This window comes from Anomaloglossus baeobatrachus, chromosome 2 (genome assembly GCF_048569485.1).
Source record: "Anomaloglossus baeobatrachus isolate aAnoBae1 chromosome 2, aAnoBae1.hap1, whole genome shotgun sequence".
In the NCBI taxonomy this organism is placed as follows: Eukaryota; Metazoa; Chordata; class Amphibia; order Anura; family Aromobatidae; genus Anomaloglossus; species Anomaloglossus baeobatrachus.
Genome location: NC_134354.1, coordinates 75,831,001 through 75,854,262, shown reverse-complemented (window position 1 = coordinate 75,854,262; position 23,262 = coordinate 75,831,001). Strand labels below are relative to the sequence as shown.

Below are 23,262 nucleotides of genomic sequence, written 5' to 3'. Positions count from 1 at the left end.
CCACCCACAGCCCCAGCATAGAGCAGCGCCGCCCGCTGCATACAGCAGCACCACCTGCCGTATTGAGCAGAACCCCCAACCACACAGAGCAGTACCGTCGCAGAGAGCAAAGCCGCACAGAGCAGCACCACCCACCGCACAGAGCAGCGCAGCACAGAACAGTGCCCGCAACCCTGGCACAGAGCGGTGCCAGCAGCACAGCATTTCCCCAGCCTCCTGTGAGCCCTCTCCACCAACCCCCAGTACTTACATTCCGATTTTAAGATGCATCCCTCATTTTCCCTCAAAAGTGTGTCTTATAATCCGAAAGATACAGTATTCTTAATAACTACAGGTAACTTTTATATGCGAGTAGAAGCAAATTTTAACAGCTTCTACATTGTTGTTGAAATCCTCTGTTTTTTTTTACTTTTGCAAGGAATGATGCTTTAAAGGTTTTACGAAGAATATTATTTATCACCTATCTATATAGTGATACATGTGTAATTGCTGAGTGTCACATCGCTGGTACCCCATCAATCATGAAGAAGGTGGACCTGATCTCTTGGGCTTCCTCACAACTTCTGAGATTTAAATTGAGGAAATTGGTCATGCCTGAGTGTTGTCTCTCCAACTTATTACCTATGGCACTAATGGAGATAGTACATTGCTCTGAATTTGTCACTAGTCCCATTGAGTTTCAAAGGAGCATCAGTCTATATGCAACTCCTATAAATTGCAAATGTAGTTATGGAATAGTGGGGAATCAGGACAATGAGTGATTCAAAAGAAGTCCAGATGTTGCACACTTGAAGATGTTGTAAAAAGACTAGAATGTATAGGAAGATACTCTTGGGATTCGCTCTTCTAGTCTCCTCACCACTGCATCCAGCTTTACCGGTTCTGTGACAGAGGAATGCAGTAGCCTGTGCAACATTCAATTCATGTATGGGATCTGTAGAGTTTTTAGTATGGATGCACAAATGCGTTATAAAGCATCTATCACTAAGATTTTTGCCAGGAACAGCTCCAAGTTTTTGTTTGTCCCGTGTGAAAGAGTCTCTGTAGACCCCATGCACACGTAGACACTCATATACAGAAACATGTACACATACAGGCATATGTACATATACATATTTGAAGACAAACTCAGAAAAAATACATAGAAAAAGACAAATATATACACAGTCATATACACTGACATACATAGATACACATCATACATGCACACACAAAGATACAGTAGAGATATTTTTAAAATTGTATATAATAGTATATAAATCACAGGGGAGGCTGGGGGATACAGTATATACATCACAGGGGAGGCTGTGGGTTTTATTATATACATCACAGAGGAGGCTGGGGTCAAATACATTATAGGAGATGCTGTGGGCTAAGGTACATGAATCACAGGGGAGGCTGTGGAATTTAGTATATACATCACAGAGGAGGCTGGGGGCTACAGTATATACATCACGGGGGAGGCTGTGGGCTTTAGTATATACATCACAGAGGAAGCTGGGTCAAATACATTATAAAAGAAGCTGTGGGCTAAAGTACATGAATCACAGGGGAGGCTGTGGGATTTAGTATATATATCACAGAGGAGGCTGAGGGTACAGTATATACATCAAAAGGGAGGCTGAGGCTACAGCATTTACATCACAGGAGAGGCTGGAGGCTACAATATATGAATCAGAGGGGAGGCTGTGGACTTCAGTATATGCATCACAGGAAAGGATAAGGGCTAAAGAACAGTATATACATAACAGGGGAGACTGGGGGCTACAGTATATATATATATATATATATATATATATATATATATATATATATATATATATATAAATATATATATATCATGGGGAGGCTGGGAGCTACAGTATATACATCACAGGGGAGGCTGTGGGCTACAGTATATACATCATAGGGGATGCTGAGGCTGTAGTATATACTGTATATGACAGAGGAGGCTTGGAGCTACAGTATACACATCACAGGGGATGCTGTGGGATACAATATAAACATCATAGGAAGGCCTGGAGGCTGCAGTATATATAAATATCACAGGAGAGGCTGGAGGTCACAGTATATATATATCACAGTGGAGGCAGGGGGCTACAGTATAGATATTACAGGGTAGACTGGTGGCTACAGTATGTGCATCACAGGGGAGGCTGTGGGCTACAATATATACATCACAGGGGAGGCTGGGGTCTACAGTATATACATCACAGGAGGGGATGTGGGCTACAGTATATACATTACAGGAGAGGCAGATGGTTGGGGCTGTGGCTTCTTTCTTCATCTGTGGGATGGGAGCGCATCGCTCCAAAGCTCTGCCCACAGATGAACTTTAAAGCACATGCACACAGCGTTTAGTAGTGAACGCTGGCTGCAAGTGAGGATTTCAAGGAACAGCAGCCAAGAAAGTGTAGCTTCCAGGCCAAGCACTGACATCCCAGAACTCGGCCTGGGGGGTCGCAGAACTGATCATCGCTCTGATGATATCGAGTGGGCCCCACGGCTGTCAAAGACCTTGGCACTTGGCCTTGAGTGTGCCAGGTGCTGATGCCAGCCCTGATTTTTGTTATTGCTTTTAAGCTAGGCATAATGTATGGTCAGAGAGCCTAATTTGAGTGATGCATCAATTACTAGACTACTTGGTTTTGTTTTGATAAAGTCATTGTTTAATCTATTGCAGACCTACCAATTCGCTATGAATAATCCCTCCACCCCACAGCACTGACTGCGAACATTCTGTGTACCTTGTGCATAGGCAGAAAGCTACCAATCTGTGGTGGCATTGTGGTAATACAGAGCTTATTAAAATTGAGGACTACATGTCAGCAGGTTTAGTAGTTCCCCAGTTTTAACCTCCTGCGGATAAAACAGGAATTTTCACAAACGACAGTGACGGTTAAGTAGCAGTAACGGTGTGCACTTGAGCAATCCCTCAACCTAGGCATCCCTAGGCTAATATCTGTCCTCAGAATTAGTTGTGAATGTGGAGATGCCTTAATCTTGTACTTTGCTATATTCCTGGAGCCGACGCATGTAAATTTCACCTGTCCACACAAAGGGAGTAACAGGGCTGGAGAGGATGGAAACACACAGGCAATTCAGGAAAGGCAACATGTATGACAGGGCTCCAAAATCTTCTGTAGTTGGAAGATGTGCTGTTGGCAAAGGAAACAAACACGTCTGCTTAACACAAACGAGCTCCTTCACAGTGGTCAAAATAGAGATTCTATTTCCGGCATGGAGTGAAGCCAGGGGTAGACAGGTATAGTGGAAGGAAGGGATAAAAACAAGCTGCAGCTGAAATGAAGGCTAAGATAATTCTCATCTACCACAGGGTCCTTAACCCCTTCAGCATAGAAGGAAAAGTACATATGCGTGACAACAGTAAGGTGATCGCTACAGAAGGCTTGCAATTGATTAAAGGCTGAGACCTCCTGGCCCCATCTGTGACATCAGGACAGGCATTCACATGATAGTACAATATCTATTTTGTTCATTTGGTTCCATAATGTTAGAGCTATGCTAAAAGTGTTTTAAAAAAAATCCCAACAGCTATAAGTATATTCTGCTGATGTTAACCAAACGTTATCACTTGAATTGTTAGCAGACTAATTAGTTTTTCCATTAATGAGCAAACGTGTTTTTCTTAATTACACTAGCATGAAATTTTTATCTTTTCATTGTTTTAGAAGGAACGTGCATTTTATGATGATTTTGTCTGTCTAAATAATCCCTCATTTATCTGTAAGATTTCTCAGGTTTCTAACCTTCCTGTGAAATCAATGGATAGAGGCAATGTGATGAAATGTTTAATCGTACTGAGCCAAAGTAAGAGGGACTACCAGCTGGCTCATTCCCGAAGATGATCTCTACAGTCCTTGAGATAAGTTGTTTCATATCTGACAAAAAGAATCATTCATATCAGATTTGTCAAAAGGATTTACTATGATCTCATTTCTGAAACATTTTAGAACATTCAAATATAATTTATCAAAAAAAAATAATTACTATTAGAGTGGGGTGGATATGACAATATGCAAGATCACCAAATCCAGACGATTTTAAATTCAAAGATATTCCCTGCAAATTGAATGCTCTCTATAATGCTCAGGGTTTTCTCCAGACCCTAAAGCAGGAATGGGGAAACTTTTTTCTGCAAGGGGCCTTTTGGATATTCCATACCATCATTAAGAAGCCTCTTAACCTGTTATGCTTGATCATGCAATTAACTCACCCTTACTGTCGTGACTAGAGCTTCTTCTCTTTGTTGCGGCTATGATATTAGGCAACATTGATCTTGTTGCTGCTTACAACTGCTTTTCCAGGTTTGTGTCAGCTAGGACTGCTATATATACATTACATGGGAGATGCTGGGACTTCTGTATATACATCACATAGGAGACGCTGGTGGCAGATACATAACTAGAGGCGCTGGAGGCATATATGTCATAGGAGGGGATAGGGTCATATACATCACAGGAGAAGCTGGGAGCATATATATCACAGGAAAAGCTGGGGCATATGCATTACAGGAGACACTGGGGTATGTACATCCTTGGGCATGTACAGCCCTTGGGAGGGCTGGGAGGAAGATACATCTCTAGGGAAGCTGGCCAACATAGACATGACCGGGGGCATAGATAACACTGGGGAGTACATACATTACTTGGGGGTATATACATTACTGTGGGGTACATACATAACTGGGGAGTACAGACATCACTGAGGATGCTGGGGGGCACATAGAGCTTTGAGGATGCTGGTGGGGTACAGACAGCCCTAGGGATGCTGGCGAACACAGACAGCCCTGGGGACACTCAGTTCTAGGGGCCAAGATGCCTTGTGGGGGAATCATAATGTGTGTATGTGTGTGTGTTTGTGGGAGGAGGTTTGCATGGCTATCAAACTGTGTGTGGTGATCCCATACTTTCTTGGGGTTGTGGAAGGATAAGTGGAATGATGCAGAGACCCTCATATTGTGTGGATGCCCTCAAACATGTTGGGACATCATATTTTGTGTGTGGCTATGAGGGTCCTCATACTTTGTGGGTGGCTATGGGTGACAATGTTTTGTGTGCGGGGCTCTCCTACTATATAAAGGGCTGTGGGGGCCCTCATATCACATAATGGAGCTGTAGGGGACATCGCAGTGTGTGAGTGCTGTTCAGCTTCCATGCTACATGTAGGGGGGCTGTGGGCTCATCATACTGTTTGGAGGCACCTTAGGGACATCATGCTTTATTGGGGTTATTGTGGCAGCAAAATACTTTGCTGGAGGTACTGTGGTATCATCATAAATGTGTGTGAGGGGGAACAGTGGGGTATCATACAGTAGGGGTAGGGGCATTTGGGGGGGGCATTATACTCTATAATCTATGAATGAGGTATAGCATATAGTTGTGGATGAGAACATTAAGGAGCTTTAGTATTGGCAGACTTTTTGGGTCTCTGCAGTAATAAGTGTCCTGCTCCCTGATTTTAAATATTTTGAGGTATGACCCCACATACCTTGCTATTTTTTTTTTTGGGCGGTGGAGGAGCCTGAAGAGAGTTGGCTCAATTAGGACTTTCGCTATGGGGCTCCATGATTTCTATGTAAACCATTGTTAATACCAATATTACAGAAATATGAAATTTTGATGAATTGCAATAATAATAGGAATAGTCTAAAAACCTGTAAGAATTTACAGATTTCGTATTTTTGGGATGAGACTACAGTCTTCATTTTAAGCTACCACAGTCTTCTATCTAAGCCAGCAATGGATTGGAGCCATAGGATAAAACGGTTTATGATGCGATGCCAGAATAAGATGGACCCCCGGCTGAGTCTTTCCTGGAGATGATCTCTGTCGTCCCTAAGATAAGTTTCTTTCACTTTGAGCAAAAAATCACAAATTCAGGCATGCCAATGAGATTTACTGAGATGGCAGAAGAGGTAAATGCATTTAAGAAGTTTTTAAATGGACTTAACTGTATGAAAGAAATCTGATTTATGCTGCAACCCAAAATCAGAATATTTCTTGCTAGTTTCAGAGAAACATCAAGTGAACTGACTAAACTTCTGTTTTGGAGTGATCTTTTTTTATAAATAACTTAAAGAGGACGTGTCAGCTCTCCAAACTTATTTTTAGTAAAACTTCTATTTCCCATAAAATGACAATTTTAGATTATATTTTATTAATACTTTAAATGGTCTTCATTTTTCCAACAAGTTTGGCAGAAATGAATAATACAACTAATTCTAAGACATTTGTAGAACATCTTAGCAGGGAAATAGGCTGCTTTCTCCACTAATGAGCCATGTCTTCTCTTCCCTTCTTCCCAACTCTCAAAACTCAGTACAAATGTGTCTACCTTCAACATTTCTTGAATTAATTTAAGCTTCTTAACTTGTCATGATACCAAACAATACATTTAAAGGGGTTGTCCACTACTAGGACAGCTGCTTCTCATTCCACGTTTCACCCAGGTAAATAATAAATACTATACTCACCTCCATACTAGCACCATCACAGTGGTGTTGGGGCTCATGCGATGTTGTGACGTCATGCAAGCCCTGTGTTTAATCAGTGCCGGCTTCCATCTCCCCGCCTTTGGACCAAATGAGCAATCAACAGGAAGTGAGAACAGACACAGCGTTCACTTCCTGTTGATTAACTCATTTTATCTGAAGGTGGGGAGATGGAAGCCAGCACTGATTGGACACGGGGCTTTCACGACGTCACAACCCCACGTGAGCTCCAGCACTACGAGTCCGGAAACTGCTGGAAGGGCGCCGGTAAGGGGGTAAGTATAGGCTTTATATTTTTTTACCAAGGAATATCTGTGGAATAAGAAGGGGCTTTCCTAGTAGTGGACAATCCCTTTAAGTAAATATGTATATATTAAACAAATGCCGTAACCTCCAGCAGGAATGCAGGGCCTAAGTACTCAGAGCCTAATCCTGTCACAGTGCCTCCGACAGCACCGGCAATCCACAGATTGGTAGGCAAATATAAAAAGGAAATACGGTAATAGGGGAAGATAAGTAAGTGGTCGCAGGGGCTGATTCCGTAGTTCAGCTATGTGTAGTGGCTAAGCTTCCTTGTCTAGTTTGACTTTTATGTGGTTTCTGCCATGCACAGACAACTAGATCATATGGCATGAAGTAGTAGCGAGGGTGAATGCAATCCCACAAGAACTACAGGCACCGTAGGCTTCATGAACAAAGAGAGGGAACTTTTACTCCACATAATTTGAAGTGTAGACAATGCGCACTATAAGCTGGTCCATATAACAGTATCCACCACCGAAATGACAGTTCTTTTTGTATCAGCAAAATTAAGTCTTCCTCATCCAAGCTCTGGAGAGTATCTTAGCATCAGGCATCTCTACCTGTCTTGACTTTGAGCAGTTTGTGAGCCTTCTAGATCTAGCTTTGTTCGGGCCTACCTTGATTTATAATAAATGGCAGCCTGCATTTCATTGCTTTTCACAGAGAGTTTTCTTCTCCTTACCAGACACAGTCACAAGGGGATAGAAATGACTGGAAGTAGGTCATCCGACTCCAGCGTTCATACACCTCTCCCACCAAACTCAGTCCTCACCTCCTGAGTCCTCAGCCTCAGACATTTTTCTTATTTTCCTGTCAGAAAAGGACCCAGAAATTTCCTCACTGCTGCTTATATGGCAAAGGTAGTTTTGAGAAAGGCCAGCAGAGGTCAGTGTAGGATTAAAAATACTGCAACTCTCAGAGCAAGGCTTCAGAAGGCTCAAATAATGTGGAACATTATACAAAAACACATGGCCCATCAGTGGACATTCCACTAGTGTCTACTCTGGGTCACCACACATATATGTGGGTTTTTTGTGGAAATCTACTTGAAACAGATGGATCACAGATCTGCTGATACGTCAGGTTGAGAAATATGTTAGCAAAGGATCTTCTATGGGAATAAGTAAGCTCACCCTTTCCTTCTCTTCCAGCAAAAAATATCAACTTAATCTTTAGATGAATACAAAATGCATACATTATTAAATAGATATCTAAGATCCAATGAAGCTAGTGTATTTACTTTGAAAATCCATGTCAGGATAGAAACATAATACTGCTAGTAAAATAAGCATTATGTGATCTAAATGGTGATAGGTCTCATAAGCCTAAGTGTACTAATATTTTGCTCACTGAGCCTGGCTAACAGTGGCAGATTGTACAGAGCAGAGTGAGATTCAGCAGGGAAGAAGGACACTGAGGGGAGGTTAGACATGCTAGGTTCGTCAAGATTTGTTTACCTCTTCAAAATATACTTAAAAGACTATACAGTGATTCTGATATCCAAAAAGATCTACTTAATAATAGATGCAGTTTCCTAGGGTTAACTGTATTTTCAGCAGCAATAAATAGCTGATTAATATCCAATCAAAATCTTACTGAACCGATAAATACATAAAGCAAGTTTAAGCAATTAACTAACACTTATGTATTCAAATGGAAAGTAGCAGTTTTCACGTTTTATTATAACTGTTGATTGTTTTGCACAAAAGTTCTCATTGAAAAGCTAAACTAGATAATACATTGAATAAAGTTATAAAACAAAACAATGACAACCCTGAACTGGTATAACATGTAGTTGACCTACTGCACAGCATGCTGCATAAACACAAAAATGAAAACCACAGCACAATTGGAAACATGATTAGAGGTAAGCGAACCCAGCCTGTAAAGTTCTGGGTTCGTTCAGAATGCTGGGTGTCCAGGGTTTAAACCCAAAAATGGTAATTTAAAAAAAGTTTGTGACTGAGTTTGGGTGCTGTTTGTATGCTAAGCACGTAAGGGGACATAGGGGATGAGTGTAGCTAGCGTATGTCTGATGCACAACAGAAAACACAAAAAAAGGTGGGCACCAGGGACACAAAAACAACAGGAGGCCCTGCAATTAGTGAGAGAGGTTGTGGGGCACCTCCTATGCTCACCTGCAGCTATCCCTCCTCTCCTAGCCACTCCCTATACAGTCTCTGCAACTGTTGCCAAACAGGAACCTGAGACCCTTGGAAGATCCTATAGTAGCCCCGACTAGTGAGGGGCAGGTCGAGTTCACTAGACATCACTGCTGCACTAACAGCACTTCAGGTTACGAAAAGACAAACAGGGGAAAAAAACAGCCAATAAGCTATAGCCTGAGCAGTGAAACGTCTACTGCAGAACCTTCCTCAAAGGCGGCCAGAGACCAGATGACTTTGTATCTTCAGCAGGGATTGCTGGGATACACCACTTGTTAAAGCTGAAGGGCGTGACTACAAAGCGAGTGCAGCTGAAAACACTCAGCAAGGAACTGCTTGGAAAGGCTACAAGTGAAAAAAGGACACTTAACCACTTCAGTGCCAAGAGAAACAAAACCCATTTCAAATGTAGAGAGCCAGATTAGAGGCACCACTCCAATGGCTGTGACTGGGCTCTACATGCAGGGAGACGAACATGACAATAGGGGTGCTCGAGTAAGCTCGGTGCTTGGCCACTTGCAGTCTCTGAATGGCTCTCACTGGGGGGTAAAAACAACATTTCCAGCTGCTATGTGTAAAAAAAACAAAAAATGCTCTCTCTCCTCCAAAAATGCTCTGCTTAGGGCTGGCTGTATGTGGGCAAAGAGCCAAACTGCCCAATTATTGACTTCCAATATAATAAGTCCAGTGCGTTGGTTCAGGTCCCATTGGACTTATCTGGGGTTGTGGTCCGGGAACAAGTTCAGATCAAGTCTGGATCCCGAAATGAACTTTTATTTACAGTCTGTCTGAACTTGGCGAGACTGAAGATCAATCTCTATTTATTATCTATAGCAGGATTTGGGCTTTTTCAGTTTAACCCTTTCCATGTGTCATATAAATGTCTATAGGGCCATGTAAGGCTGGGGTTGTACAATTGCTTTGGCCGTGACATAGGTCTTGCAGCCAAAAATCACTCTGTGCTGCGGTATCTCAGTCGGATTCAAGTGAAGGGATGACATTGTGACACACAGAAGACCACAGTGCTGCCTATAAATTAAAGTGACCAGTAATTTGCAAAAAAATCTGATCCATTTGGTTGGTTTTTGTGACTTGTAGTATTCTGCAGGTTAAAATTCGACCTCATATATCGGCAACATGCTATGGTGTGGCAGCGGCACAAAGCGATCTTTGGCCATTCACTTTTGTAATGAGGATCTCGAAGGAGCGCCAAACTGCTGAAGGTGGTTTTCATATTACTTATCCAAAAGATATTTTTTTTTTCCTGTCTTTATACTGTATGTATTAATTGCTGCACTAATATGCAAATATCCTCCCATTCATCCATGCAGTTAGGTTCCACACATATTTAGGTAAATGCTTTCTGTTGCCATTACAGGTGAAAACGTGTCAGTCTCATTCATTTGCCTCAATGGGAGCATGCGATGAAAAATATGTTCCATTTGGTAAATTAGCAGGTTGGTACATCATTAAAACATTAGCGTTCACTGAGATGAGAGGATTGCTTGAATGCACAGCTAAATGGGTCCAATTTTGTGGTTAATGTGTGATTTTCATGTTAAGAAACTTTGCAGATTACTGAGCATTTCATAAAGTGAAATCTATCATGGCTATCCACATGCATTTATATTAAGTGTTGTCCAGAGCTTTGTATGTTAAGATATTATGCCATGTCTATATAGCAGGGGCGGACATGCCATTGGTACAACCGGGGCCAAGAGGTGAGGGGGCCGCTATCACCTCAATTGCAGCAAGTAGCTTCAGCTGCAGTCACATTATTGGAATGTAAAGGGCCCGTATACTGTTCTTGCTAAGGGTCTTCTTCTGTTTGTGTCCATAGAGTGTGTCCACCCATATCCTGTCCACCACCATTAACTTGAGAATGGCGGCAGCTATAGGCATAGAAGTAGTGTCTAGGTATAGTAAAGTAGCCATGCGGTACGCAGTGAAACCACCTATAGCGCCACCTGGTGGAAAACAATGCATTTTTATCTCGAAAACGGAACGAGATAGAGAAAAAAAAGTGAATTACAAAATTGTAGGGCATCATCAATTCAATACGAATCGACACCTTGCATACAGAAATGCTATGATTAGAATGTGTAAAACTCACAAGGCTGCGGACGTGAAGCGATACCTCATGGAGACCTTCTCACAAGTCATTGGGCATGGTGGCTGCGTGGAGTGGCCTCCACACTCACCTGACCTGACCCCATTGGACTTCTTTCTGTGAAGTCACATCAAACAGCAGGTGTATGCGACCCCTCCACCAACATTGCAGGACCTACGATGACGTATCACAGATGCTTGTGCAAACGTGTCACCTACCATATTGCACAACGTGCAGCAAGACACAGTATGCTGTTCAGAGTCCAGATGTGCATTGCAGCTGACGGTGGCCACTTTGAGCATCAAAGTTAAATGAGCGCCATATGCGTGACCAGCATTCAATATTTTGGGAGGTCATGGGTTTCATATCATAGCATTTCTGTATGCAAGGTGTCGATTCGTATTGAATTGATGATGCCCTACAACTTTGTAATTCACTTTTTTTCTCTATCTTATTCCGTTTTCGAGATAAAAATGCTAACTCCGTTGTTTTCCACCAGGTGGCACTATAGGTGGTTTCATTGCGTAGTGCATGGCTACTTTACTATACCTAGACACTGCTTCTATGCCTATAGCTGCCGCCGATCTCAAATTAATGGCAGTTGACAGGATATGGGTGGACACACTATATAATAGCATGTAATTAAAATCTTAAAGTGGTTCTCCACTATTTACAAAACGTTTCTCACTCTCTATTATTTCCTCTTTAAAGAAAAAAAAAGATTAAACTCACTTCTCATTCCAGTAATTTGGGCATTCGCTTTCCCAGGGCTCATGACTTTTGTCCTGTAGTCTTCCTGTTCTCATGAAACCCCACTCCTACCACTGATTGTCATCTTTCTGTGTGCACTGCATTGTGACAGAAAGCTTCTAACCAAAGGTATGAGTGGACTTACACAGTGCTCAGCATGCAGAGCTCTGCTAGAACCACAGCAGAGAATACTGTTATTTTATCACTAATGTTGCACCCAGTAATCTAAGTGACACATCGTTGGAATCAGGGTCTCTGTCTCTACATTATGCTGGGGGTAACAAAAACATGGTGACAGATTCCCTTTAAATAGATCTCTATACATTGTATTATTAAATGGGAAAACTTGTTAAAATGATTATATAGCCATTATAACAGATTTGTAAAGTAGTGGCATCTATATAATAATAATAATAATAATAATAATAATTTTTATTTCTATAGCGCCAACATATTCCGCAGCGCTTTACAATTAAGAGGGGACATGTACAGACAATTTGAGACAATACAATATAACAAAATTAAGATACCAGGAGGAGTGAGGGCCCTGCTCGTAAGTTTACAGTCTATGAGGAAATAGGGGAGACAGAAAAGGTGAATGGGGGGGAGAAAAGTTTGTCATATATGGTCCAGCCATCGATTTAATAGGGTATTCAAAAGCAGCTGCATGAACCCGTCGGTGAGAATTTATACAGGTACAGGGGACGAGAACTGGAAGTAAATTTTTTGAAGGGCAGAAGGGGACTAGATTAGATCAGGGCAATGAGGTGATAGGCTAGTCTAAAGAAATGCGTTTTTAGGGCCCGCTTAAAGGTGTGGATGTTGGGAATTAATCGGATTTCTCTTGGTAGTGTGTTCCAGAGCATAGGCGCAGCTCGTGAGAAGTCTTGAAGACGGGAGTGGGAGGTTCGAATTGTTGAGGATGTCAGTCTTAGGTCATTAGCAGAGCGGAGGGCACGGGTGGGGTGATAGACAGAGATGAGGGAGGAGATGTAGGGGGGTGCAGAACTGTGGAGACCTTTGTAAGTGAGAGTGATAAGTTTATATAGGATTCTGTAACGGATAGGCAACCAGTGCAATGACTGGCAAAGAGCAGAGGCATCAGTGAAGCGGTTGCAGAGGAAAATGATCCTGGCCGCGGCATTCAGAATGGATTGGAGAGGGGAGAGTTTAGTAACAGGGAGACCAATTAGTAAAGAGTTACAATAATCCAGGCGAGAATGAATGAGAGCGACAGAAAGAGTTTTTGCAGAGTCAACGGTAAGAAAAGGTCGAATTCTTGAGATGTTTTTGAGGTGGAAGAGACAAGAACGAGCAAGTGAACGAATGTGGGGAGTGAAGGAAAGATCGGAGTCAAATATAACCCCAAGACAGCGGGTGTGCTGCTGGGGCGTAATGGTATGACTTCAAGACAAAAAATCTGTTTAATATACGGAATGATCCAGTTACACATGCTAATAAATAGTCGCTGCTCTCTGAATTATTCTTCAATTAGAAGAAGTCACATTTTGGCATTAATGCGGCAATTTTCATGACAATTGTTAGCATGATGGATAATAAGCTGCCAAATATAGATTCACAGGACCCTGATCCAACGGAGTGGAAAGTGTTTCATGAGTGACTTTGAATGGTCTCCTTCTTACCAGGTTAGTCTCCTTGACACAATGTATTTGTGGAGTGATGCCCACCTTACATCACGCCAGGCAGAGTAATAGTAACATTGCCTATCCAGAGAAAAATCCAACCAAGATGATGCTGAAAGACGTTGTTTCATCTGTAAGATTTCTCCTGAGTCAATGACCCATTTCCAGAAATAAAGTATTCCCAATTAGTAATTATCTTTAGGAAAAGCCTCTAAGGTAAACTATATCCCTACAAAATCCTTCCAAGTTCTCCACTGCATCTATATTTTCTCTGAGTGTATGGCTTCCAACACACAAAGCATTCAAATTGTCTCTTCAGGGAGGAAAGAGATGAACTCTAGCGCCACCTATTGGAAGTAGCAATCCTAAAAGTCAAAAGTGACCCTTCAACGAGCCTTTTCATATGACTTAGGATTTATGCCAGAACAGAATCTCAATGTGCAGATCAGTCTCATACTTTGCACTGACGAGGGACAATCATCCCGAAACACTGTGTCTGCAAATTTAGATTCTGATCACTCTTAACTCCTAGGTCATATGAAAAGGCTCTACCTCACCTACTGTATCCTCACCCATCCCTTGTAGACTGTGAGCATTTGCGGGCATGGTCCTCTCTCCTCCTGTACCAGTCTGTGTCTTGTACTGTTTATGATTATTGTACTTGTCTCTATTATGTATACCCCTTTCACATGTAAAGCGCCATGGAATAAATGGTGCAATAATAATAAATAATAATAAATAATAATAATAATAATATCTGAAACATTGAATAGGAACCTGTCACATGTAAACTTTTCTATAGGCAGTGTCTGAAATAGCAGATGTATAGTAAACAAAAACAGCAAAACTTGGATTTTATAGATTTAAATCCATGATTTTCCTACAGTCCAGTGGGTGGTCCTGCTCAGTGACTAACATGGTTCCTTTCTAACTGTGCAAAAAGAGGAAACAGTCAATCACTCACTTGAACATTTAGTGATTATGAGCTATATATGGTAAGATGGCAATCAGCTACTAGGTGAATGGCACAGGTGGTTGTCCTCTCGGATGTAAACCTGGAATGTCTATGTTGCAAGCTTGAGTTTTGTTAAACTATTCACAGGGCCAGGTTTAGAGATAGCTTGAGAGATGGGTGGATCTGGCTATCCACATTCCTCCACCCATGTGTGTGTCTCATGTGTTTTTAATAAGACTGTTTGCTTCGCACATGGGAGTCTGTGTATGAAGCCTCTTAGAGAGGTATTGTACACTGACCAGAGTCAGTGTGTGTGGAAGTGGCCACACCGCAAAGGTAATGCACCAAAATTGGTGTGTATGTACACTGCCTGGTGTAAGTGGGATACTTCTGTGGAAGAATGTATCTGAACCTGAGCAGGCATACCGCGAATGAAGTAAATGGCCTGTATCCCGTGTATTTACGTTCCTGTAAAGCCGTAGGAAGACTCCTGTTCTCATTAACCTGTGCTGGTTACTTTTACATTAATGGCCTGTTCTTAGGATAGGTCATCAATGTCTGATCAGTCAGGGTCCAACAGCCCGCACCCCCATCGATCAGCTGTCATCGGTCCCGGCAGTAGCAGCCGACAGTCAAAAATGCTCAGTTCTGAAGCTGCTCTGTCTTCTGATAGTGGCCGCAGCCACGTACTGCACATCCGACTCTTAGTGGTACTTTGCATGCTGCGACATCGCTAGCGATCGCGTTAGGGATGGGAAATGCTAGATCGCAAGTTTGATCTTTCGAGATTGCACATGCGTTAAATGACCTATGTGCAATCTCGAAAGATCGCACTTGCGATCTAGCATTTCACATCGCTAACAAGATCGCTAGCGATGTCGCAGCGTGCAAAGTACCCCTTATTCTAATCAATAGGATGTGGATGTGCAGTACCCGGCCGCGGCTGCTATCAGAAGTCAGATAGGTTCCGGAAATGAGAATTTCTGGCTGTCTGCTGCCACCGCCGAGACCAAGAACAGCTGATCGGTGAGGGTGCATGGTGTCAGACCACGGACAATCCACCATTGATGACCTATCTTAAGGATAGGCCAACAATGTAAAAGGAGGGAACAACCTCTTTAATAAACCATCTGGACTGTTAAACAGAAAGTGTTCTTATCGCTATCTTGTGGACCAAGCCAAGTGAGTAACCCCAGTGACAAAGAGAGGGTTCCCAAGCTCTTAATAACACCGCCCACTGGACTCCTAAGTATAGAATGAACACTGATTTAAATAAGAAAAAATGGAAGTGATATTAAATGTTTTTCCATAAACATAATTATCAGCTCCTTCTGCTCTATAACTTGCTGCCTGCAGATCAGGCGCCATGTCCAACATGCCAGGTATCCTTGAAAAGCATTTACATGGAAGTGGAAACAATGGATGTGCACCAAAATTAAACAGAAATAAATGTTGTTATTCAAGCAGATCTAAAATTCACTTATTTGGAACCCAATTTGCTTCAATTATTTCATCTCAGTTATTGAAATTCGCAGCACACTAGCGCACAAGGTGTATGGTAGATCGAACATACCTTTGGTGCCAGAGACGGATGAGGTTGAACGGGGTGTTATGGTAACAGAGGTTTTGACTGTTGCAGTGGTGAAAAGGGGGATGATTGTGGTTGTAAATAAAGGTTCTGGTCAATGGGAAAACATAAAAAGAGACATGAAACATAAAGACAAAATCATAGAATACAAAAATCATAACAATGGTTAAGCTGGGTAATGTAGACACACGGTTACACACATGCGTAAGCAAAGCGTTCTAGACACTTGGCCATTTTTTTTTTTTTAATATTAAATCACTCTCATTTTATATTTCACTTCATTATAAAGGTATATAAAATGCTGTATTACTTTTCAATTGCTAGATATTGCAAAAAAATAATGTAGACGGATGCTATGGAGAGTGAATTTAATTGACAAGAACCAAGCTTTTATCCATGCCATGTACAATGGATTGTGCGTTGGCGATCAAATGTGAATAAAACAACATGCTGGGTGCAAGTGGGGGACAAACAAGCAAAAAATAACATGCTGAGGGTGGAAATCACACGTTAAAGCGACAGTTTCACCTGCAGAGCCTTCCTCCCGTCTATATTAATGAAAACTAAGAAGCAATTGACTCCATGTTTTACATATTTTACTCTGCAGTCATTCCTTAGCTAAACCAGATGACAATAGTGGGTGGCCTTCATACACACCCTTTTATTGGGCTACAGTGACTTCTGCAGGGTTTACAATTGACTATTTTAAATTACCGTAAGTGTACCAAACTAGCAATACAAGTGATTGACTTTATTTTTTTTCCGCAAATTCTAACATTTCTCAATACAGTTTGTTGATTTGTTGCTGTTTTTAAAAATCTCTGCAAAAAGAACTTTTAGGTAACTCCTAGAAAACTTTTTTGTTTTTGAAAGGTAGGTACAAATCTATCCTGATCATGTGATAATACGTTATATAGCATAATTCTGATATCTATACAGTATGCTGCCCTGGCTATCAAGTGACCATGACATATTTATATCCAGTGAAAAATACACTCGTACACTGAACAAAAATATTATCAAAACTTTTGCTTTTGCTCTCTTTTTTTCATGAGCTCAACGCAAAGATCTTGTACTTTTTCTATGTACACAAAAGGCCTTTTTTCTCTCAAATATTGTTCACAAATTTATCTAAGGCTGTGTTAGTGAAGGCTTCTCCTTTGCGGAGATAATAATAATAATAATAATAATTATTTATTATTATAGCGCCATCAATTCCATGGCGCTTTACATGTGAAAGGGGTATACATAATAGGGACAAGGGGACAAGTACAATAATCATAAACAATACCAGGCAAACAGAGGTACAGGAGGATAGAGGTCCCTGCCCGCGAGGGCTCACAGTCTACAAGGGATAGGTGAGGATACAGTAGGTGAGGGTAGAGCTGATTGTGCGGCGCTGCACATCCACCTCACAGATGTGGCAGATCAGGATTCTGATTAGACAGCATGATTATTACACAGGTGTGCCTTAAGCCCGCTTTACACGCTACAATATATCTTACAATGTGTCGGCGGGGTCACGTCGTAAGTGACGCACATCCGGCATTGTAAGTTACATTGCAGTGTGTGACAGCTACGTGCGATTGCGATTGAACGGTAAAACGTTCATCGCATGAACATCATTCATTTCTCTAGAATTGAACGTGAGGTTGTTCAATGTTCCCGAGGCAGCACACATCGCAGTGTGTGACACCCTGGGAACGATGAACTGATCTTACCTGTGTCCTGCGGCTCCCGGCCCACAATGCGGAAGGAAGGAGGTGGGCAGGATGTTTATGTCCCGCTCATCTCCGCCCCTCTGCTTCTATTGGCCGGCTGCCGCGTGACGTCGCTGTGACTCCGAATGTCCCTCCCACTCCAGGAAGTGGAAGTTCGCCGTCCACAGCGAGGTCGTATGGACGGGTAAGTACATGTGACGGGGGTTAATCGTTTGTGCGGCACGTTCAACAAATTGAACGTGTCACACATACGATGGGGGCGTTGCAAATCGCACACGATATCGTATGCGAAATTGCAACGTGTAAAGCAGGCTTTAGGCTGGCCACAATAAAAGACCACTCTAAAATGTGCAGTTTTATCACACAGCACAATGCCACAGATATGTTAAGTTTTCAGGGACTGTCCAATTGGCATGCTGACTGCAGGAATGTCCACCAGAGCTGTTACCCATGTATAGACTGTTCATTTCTCCACTATAAGCTGTCTCCAAAGGCGTTTCAGAGAACGACAGTACATCCAATTGGCCCACCCCACCAGCCCAGGACCTCCACATCTAGCATCTTTACCACCAAGATCATCTGAGGCCAGCCACCCAGATAGCTGCGGCAAGAATTGGTGCATAACCCAAGAATTTCTACACAACTGTCAGAAACCATTTTAGAGAAGATCATCTGCTGATTATCGTCCTCATTAGGGTCTTCACCTGACTGCAGTTTGATTTCACAACCGACATGAGTGGGCAAATGCTCATATTTAATAGCATATCACACATTGGAGAGGTGTTCTCTTCAAGGATAAAACTTGGTTTTCATTGTACAGGCTGGCAAGTAGGGGTCATACTGACTGGTTTTCTGAGACCCTATTCACCATGGACCACCAAAATAGTATAAAACTGCACATTTTAGAGTGGTCTTTTATTGTGGTGAGCCTAAAGGGTGCTTTAAACACAACGATATCGCTAACAATATATCGTCGGGGTCACGTCGTTAGTGACTCACATCCGGCGCTGTTAGCGATATCATTGTGTGTGACTAAAAGGAGCGACGATCAACGATCACAAAAACGTCAAAAATTGTTGATCGTTGACACGTCGCTCCTTTTCATAATATCGTTGGTGGTGCATGCCGCTGGTTGTTCATCATTCCTGCGGCACTACACATCGCTGTGTGTGACACCACAGAAAAGACGAACATCTCCTTACCTGCGTCCACCGGCAATGAGGAAGGATGGAGGTGAGCGGCATGTTCCAGCCGCTAATCTCATCCCCTCCTCTGCTATTGGGCGGCCGTTTAGTGACGCTGCTGTGACGTCACTATGACGCCGAACGCACCTCCCCCTTTAAGGAAGGTTTGTTCGGCGGTCACAGCAACATCGCTGAAAAGGTATGTGTGTGTGACGCTGCCGTAACGATAATGTTCGCTATGGCAGTGATCACAAAATGTCGCGCGAATGATGGGGCGGGTGCTATCGCTTGCGACATCGCTAGCAATCGCTAGCGATGTCGCAGCGTGTAAAGCACCCTTAAGGCACACCTGTGCAATAATCATGTTATCTAATCAACATTTTAATATGCCACACCTGTAAGATGGATGGATTATCTTGGCAAAGAAGAAGTGATCACTAACACAGATCTAGACTGATTTCTGAACAACGGCTGAGAGATGAATGCCTTTTCTGTATATACAAAAAGTCTTAAAAGTTTGAGCTCAGGTCATGAAAAATGGGAGCAAAATCAAAACTGCTGTGTTTATACTTTTTGCTTAGTATTTGTAATGAAGGTTCCTATTCAAAGACTGCAGGAAGAGATAATGGACAATATGTTACACAAAAAAATTAGTTTCTCTATAATAATAATAATAATTCAACTGTAATCAGAATTATAATTAATGTTACTTTTGCAATACAGTATGATATAAAGTAATAGAAAAAAGTGATTGACTCAATGAATATATGGAAAGTCAGAAAAGGAATGCTGTCAGAGATAATGGACTATCACTAAATAAAACCTCCCACAGACATAAGCAGCCAATGAAGGTGGTTAATCTTTGCATAGGACCACCCACTGGACTCCTAAGCATATGATATGACTCATAATACTACTATTAACAATCATAATTGTCCCCAGAATTATCATTACCATCACCTTTACAAAACAGTAATATACAGTAATAAATAAAATAAATAAAATACGGTAATAAATAGAGATGAATAAATCACTTCACATGACCGTAGTCTTTGGCCATAAAAAAGATCTGAGTAAATTTCCTTAAACAGTTTTTTTATTGGTAGCAGCTGCCGATTAGGTAATAGCTGGGGTGTGTATTCATAGTTATTCCCGCCCCCCTGACAGTTGTTCCTCCCCTTATCTATTATTCATGCTAATTCTATTATCGAAGCTTGTGCCTATAAATCATGGTGGCTAGAAGGACCCCGCTTGCCTCATACCCATGTGATCAGAAGAGGTGGGGCCTCAGCCAACAGAAGAATAATGTTGCTTCCTGGTATCATCTATGTTGGCTGAGGCCCTGCCCCTTCTGGTCACATGGGTATGACATCAGCAAGGTCCTTCTCGCCACCATGATTTATAGCCACAACCATTATTAAATGTTTCTATAATGGAATTAGCATAAATAATGGGGAGGACGGACAGGCAGGGGGGCAGGAATCACTATGAAAACCCACCCCAGCTATTAGCTGCTGCAACTGTTCATTTTACAAACTTTACTTGCTTGTGTTTCTTAAACTATACATCCGAGCTGACCACTAAAGGTATGTATAGAATCAGCATGATAGCGCCAGTATAGCACTGGATTTAGGTTATATACGAAAATCCTGGTGATTGGTGCGCTTTAACTTCCTGGATCCAGAGACTACTGACCTTTACCATGGATTAGCTTGCACTAAAACATTTGCATATCTCTAGAAAAAAAAAACAAAAAACAAAACTATTCTGCTCACTTTTGAAGAAAACTATAATTGACTAGTAAATCTAGAAAGAGCAGCATGGATAAGGATGCATTCACAATAGCTTTGTGCCTCACATTGCATTGGAATCCCCAAAAACGAGATTTCCATAAGTCTTCTCATGAAGCCGATGAGTATAACATGGTGGAATATCCATATGTTTGGCCCCATTCCTGCAAAGTCTTAAGTCAGACTCAATAGCGCAGTTGACTACTCTATTGCGTTGGAATTCATTTTTAGATGTAGCGAGAAAATAATGCATCTTATTTGCAATAAATTCACTTTATATGCAAGTTAGTTGGAATGAATGCTAGATTGAGAAAATGTTAATAGGAAAGCAATTCCTAAATTTCTTAAACAGAAGCATAGCATGAATACTAGGGAATTAAATGTACCCTGCTCGCTCATAATCATATATTTGGTCAACGTGGTTTTTGTTTTTGCTGTTACATTTCCCATTGAGATCTCTGCTGGAAATAAACTGCTTTGATAGTTGTTAGAACCGTAATTGTGCTTGAGAGTCCGCAGTATGACTAGTCTGGGCAATTACTGACCACTCGAAAATCACATCATTATTGTTAGATGTCAGGCCCTCATCAATAGTATATGCACAGGTTCCAAAATTAAAGGGGTATATCAACTAGGTGCGGTGGCCATGGATAGTTGGGAATACAAGCAATAGTCAGGTAGGCTGTTTCTACATGGATATTTCCATACTTCTATCTGCTGCTGGTTTCCACACAGAGCTAGAAATCCTCATCTGAGCCATGTATGGATGAAGTAAGAATAGCCCTATACTGATAATATTTATTCACTTTTATAGCGCTATTAATTCCATAGCATTTTACATACATCATCATCACTGTCCCCATTGGGGATCACAATATAAGGTCCCTATCAGTATCGTCTTTGGAGTGTGAGAGGAAACAGGAGAACCCAGAGGAAACCCACGCAAACACGGTGTTACGGTTGCTGCGAGCACTGGAGACTATGTCCAGATTTCTTGCTACTGCACATGTGCGAGCGCTGGAGACTAAGTCCAGATTTCTTGCTACTGCACATGTGCGAGCGCTGGAGACTAAGTCCAGATTTCTTGCTACTGCACATGTGCGAGCGCTGGAGACTAAGTCCAATCTTGGAGCCATTGCACATGTGCGGGTGACATCATCGCTGACACGAGGTCACATGTCTCTGACACCTTCTATGCCGATTGGTCGCTGGTCATGTGCTTGTGACGTCTTGCTCGGTGATAGGCCAGCATGACGTCACTCCTGTCGTTCTGGCAGCGGATTGGCTCTGGTGTCCTCCATCTTGGATGAGGCACAGAGTCTATATAAGACCCTGACACACGCCGCATGGTGCTCAGTCCTCTTGGTTCATGCATATGAGTAGACGCTCTGTGCGCGTTCCTCTAGGCATTCCTCTGTCTATGCTAGGTGAGCGCTACCGGCAGGGTAGCGTTCTTATACCTTACAGCTTCGGCTGCTGTCCGTATCCTTACCTCTTAGGGGAGCGGACATAGGCAGGTGCCTGAGGCACATGGTCTGGCTGGGCCTTGTGATTCTACTCGTAGGTGGACGTTGCCGCTAGGGTAACGTTCCTTATACTGCGTTTGGCAGTTGTTCGTATCCTCGCACACTAGGGGAGCGAACAGAGGTAGGAGCTTTGTGCGGCTTACGCTGCTGTTCGTCTCTTTTGCACCACTAGAAGAGCGGACCTAGGCAGGTGCCATATCTAGTGGTTCGTGTCCTCGCACACTAGTGGAGCGAACGCAGGTAGGAGCTTTGTGCGGCTTACGCTGCTGTTCGTCTCTTTTGCACCACTAGAAGAGCGGACCTAGGCAGGTGCCATATCTAGTGGTTCGTGTCCTCGCACACTAGTGGAGCGAACGCAGGTAGGAGCTTTGTGCGGCTTATGCTGCTGTTCGTCTCTTTTGCACCACTAGAAGAGCGGACCTAGGTAGGTGCCATTTCGCACACATTGCCTTTGTCTCTGTGATTATTAACAGAGATCATTCCACACACCCTCCAAGTAAGGGAGGAATTGCTTTACTTACTTATTATATCCTTCTGTGAGTTAACAGAGGTATTGCACTCTGCCATAGTCTGCAGCAAAGTCTTTGCACGGTGGACCCTGACTGTCTGATACTCCTTTCGGTTATTATCAGACAGCCCCCCGTAACATTAGGACTGAGCCAAGGGTCTGGCAGTTATGGCAGAATATCAGCAGTTACACCGTTACATACAAGTACTTGAGTCATGGCTCAAGAGTATAGAGGATAAACCTCAGACCATGGTGACATCTGCACATGATCCTCGACTTGCTCTGCCAAACAGATATTCTGGCGATGCCAGATCATGTCGTGGTTTCATTAGTCAGTGTCAGATACACCTAGAGGTCAACTCTTCTCGCTTCTCTACGGAGAGGTCCAGAGTAGGCTTTATCATCTCCTTACTTCAGGACAAAGCCTTAGAATGGGCGACTCCCCTATGGGAGCGCTCTGATGTGGTTACTCTGAGACATCAAGACTTTCTTGATGCTCTTAAGG

General features: G+C 42.4%; 1 protein-coding gene across 4 annotated transcripts in view; it reads right to left on the bottom strand.

Annotated features, from left to right (window-relative positions):
* Positions 1-23,262, bottom strand: part of CADM2 (cell adhesion molecule 2) — a 393,079-nt gene that overhangs the window by 148,495 nt on the left and 221,322 nt on the right. For 2 of the 4 annotated variants that reach the window (XM_075335088.1, XM_075335089.1), the window contains one exon: positions 16,014-16,118. The exons of the other annotated variants lie outside the window; for them this stretch is intronic. In XM_075335088.1, coding sequence (XP_075191203.1) covers positions 16,014-16,118 — 105 coding nt within the window. The remainder of the gene's footprint in view (positions 1-16,013; positions 16,119-23,262) is intronic. 4 annotated transcript variants of the gene reach the window in all.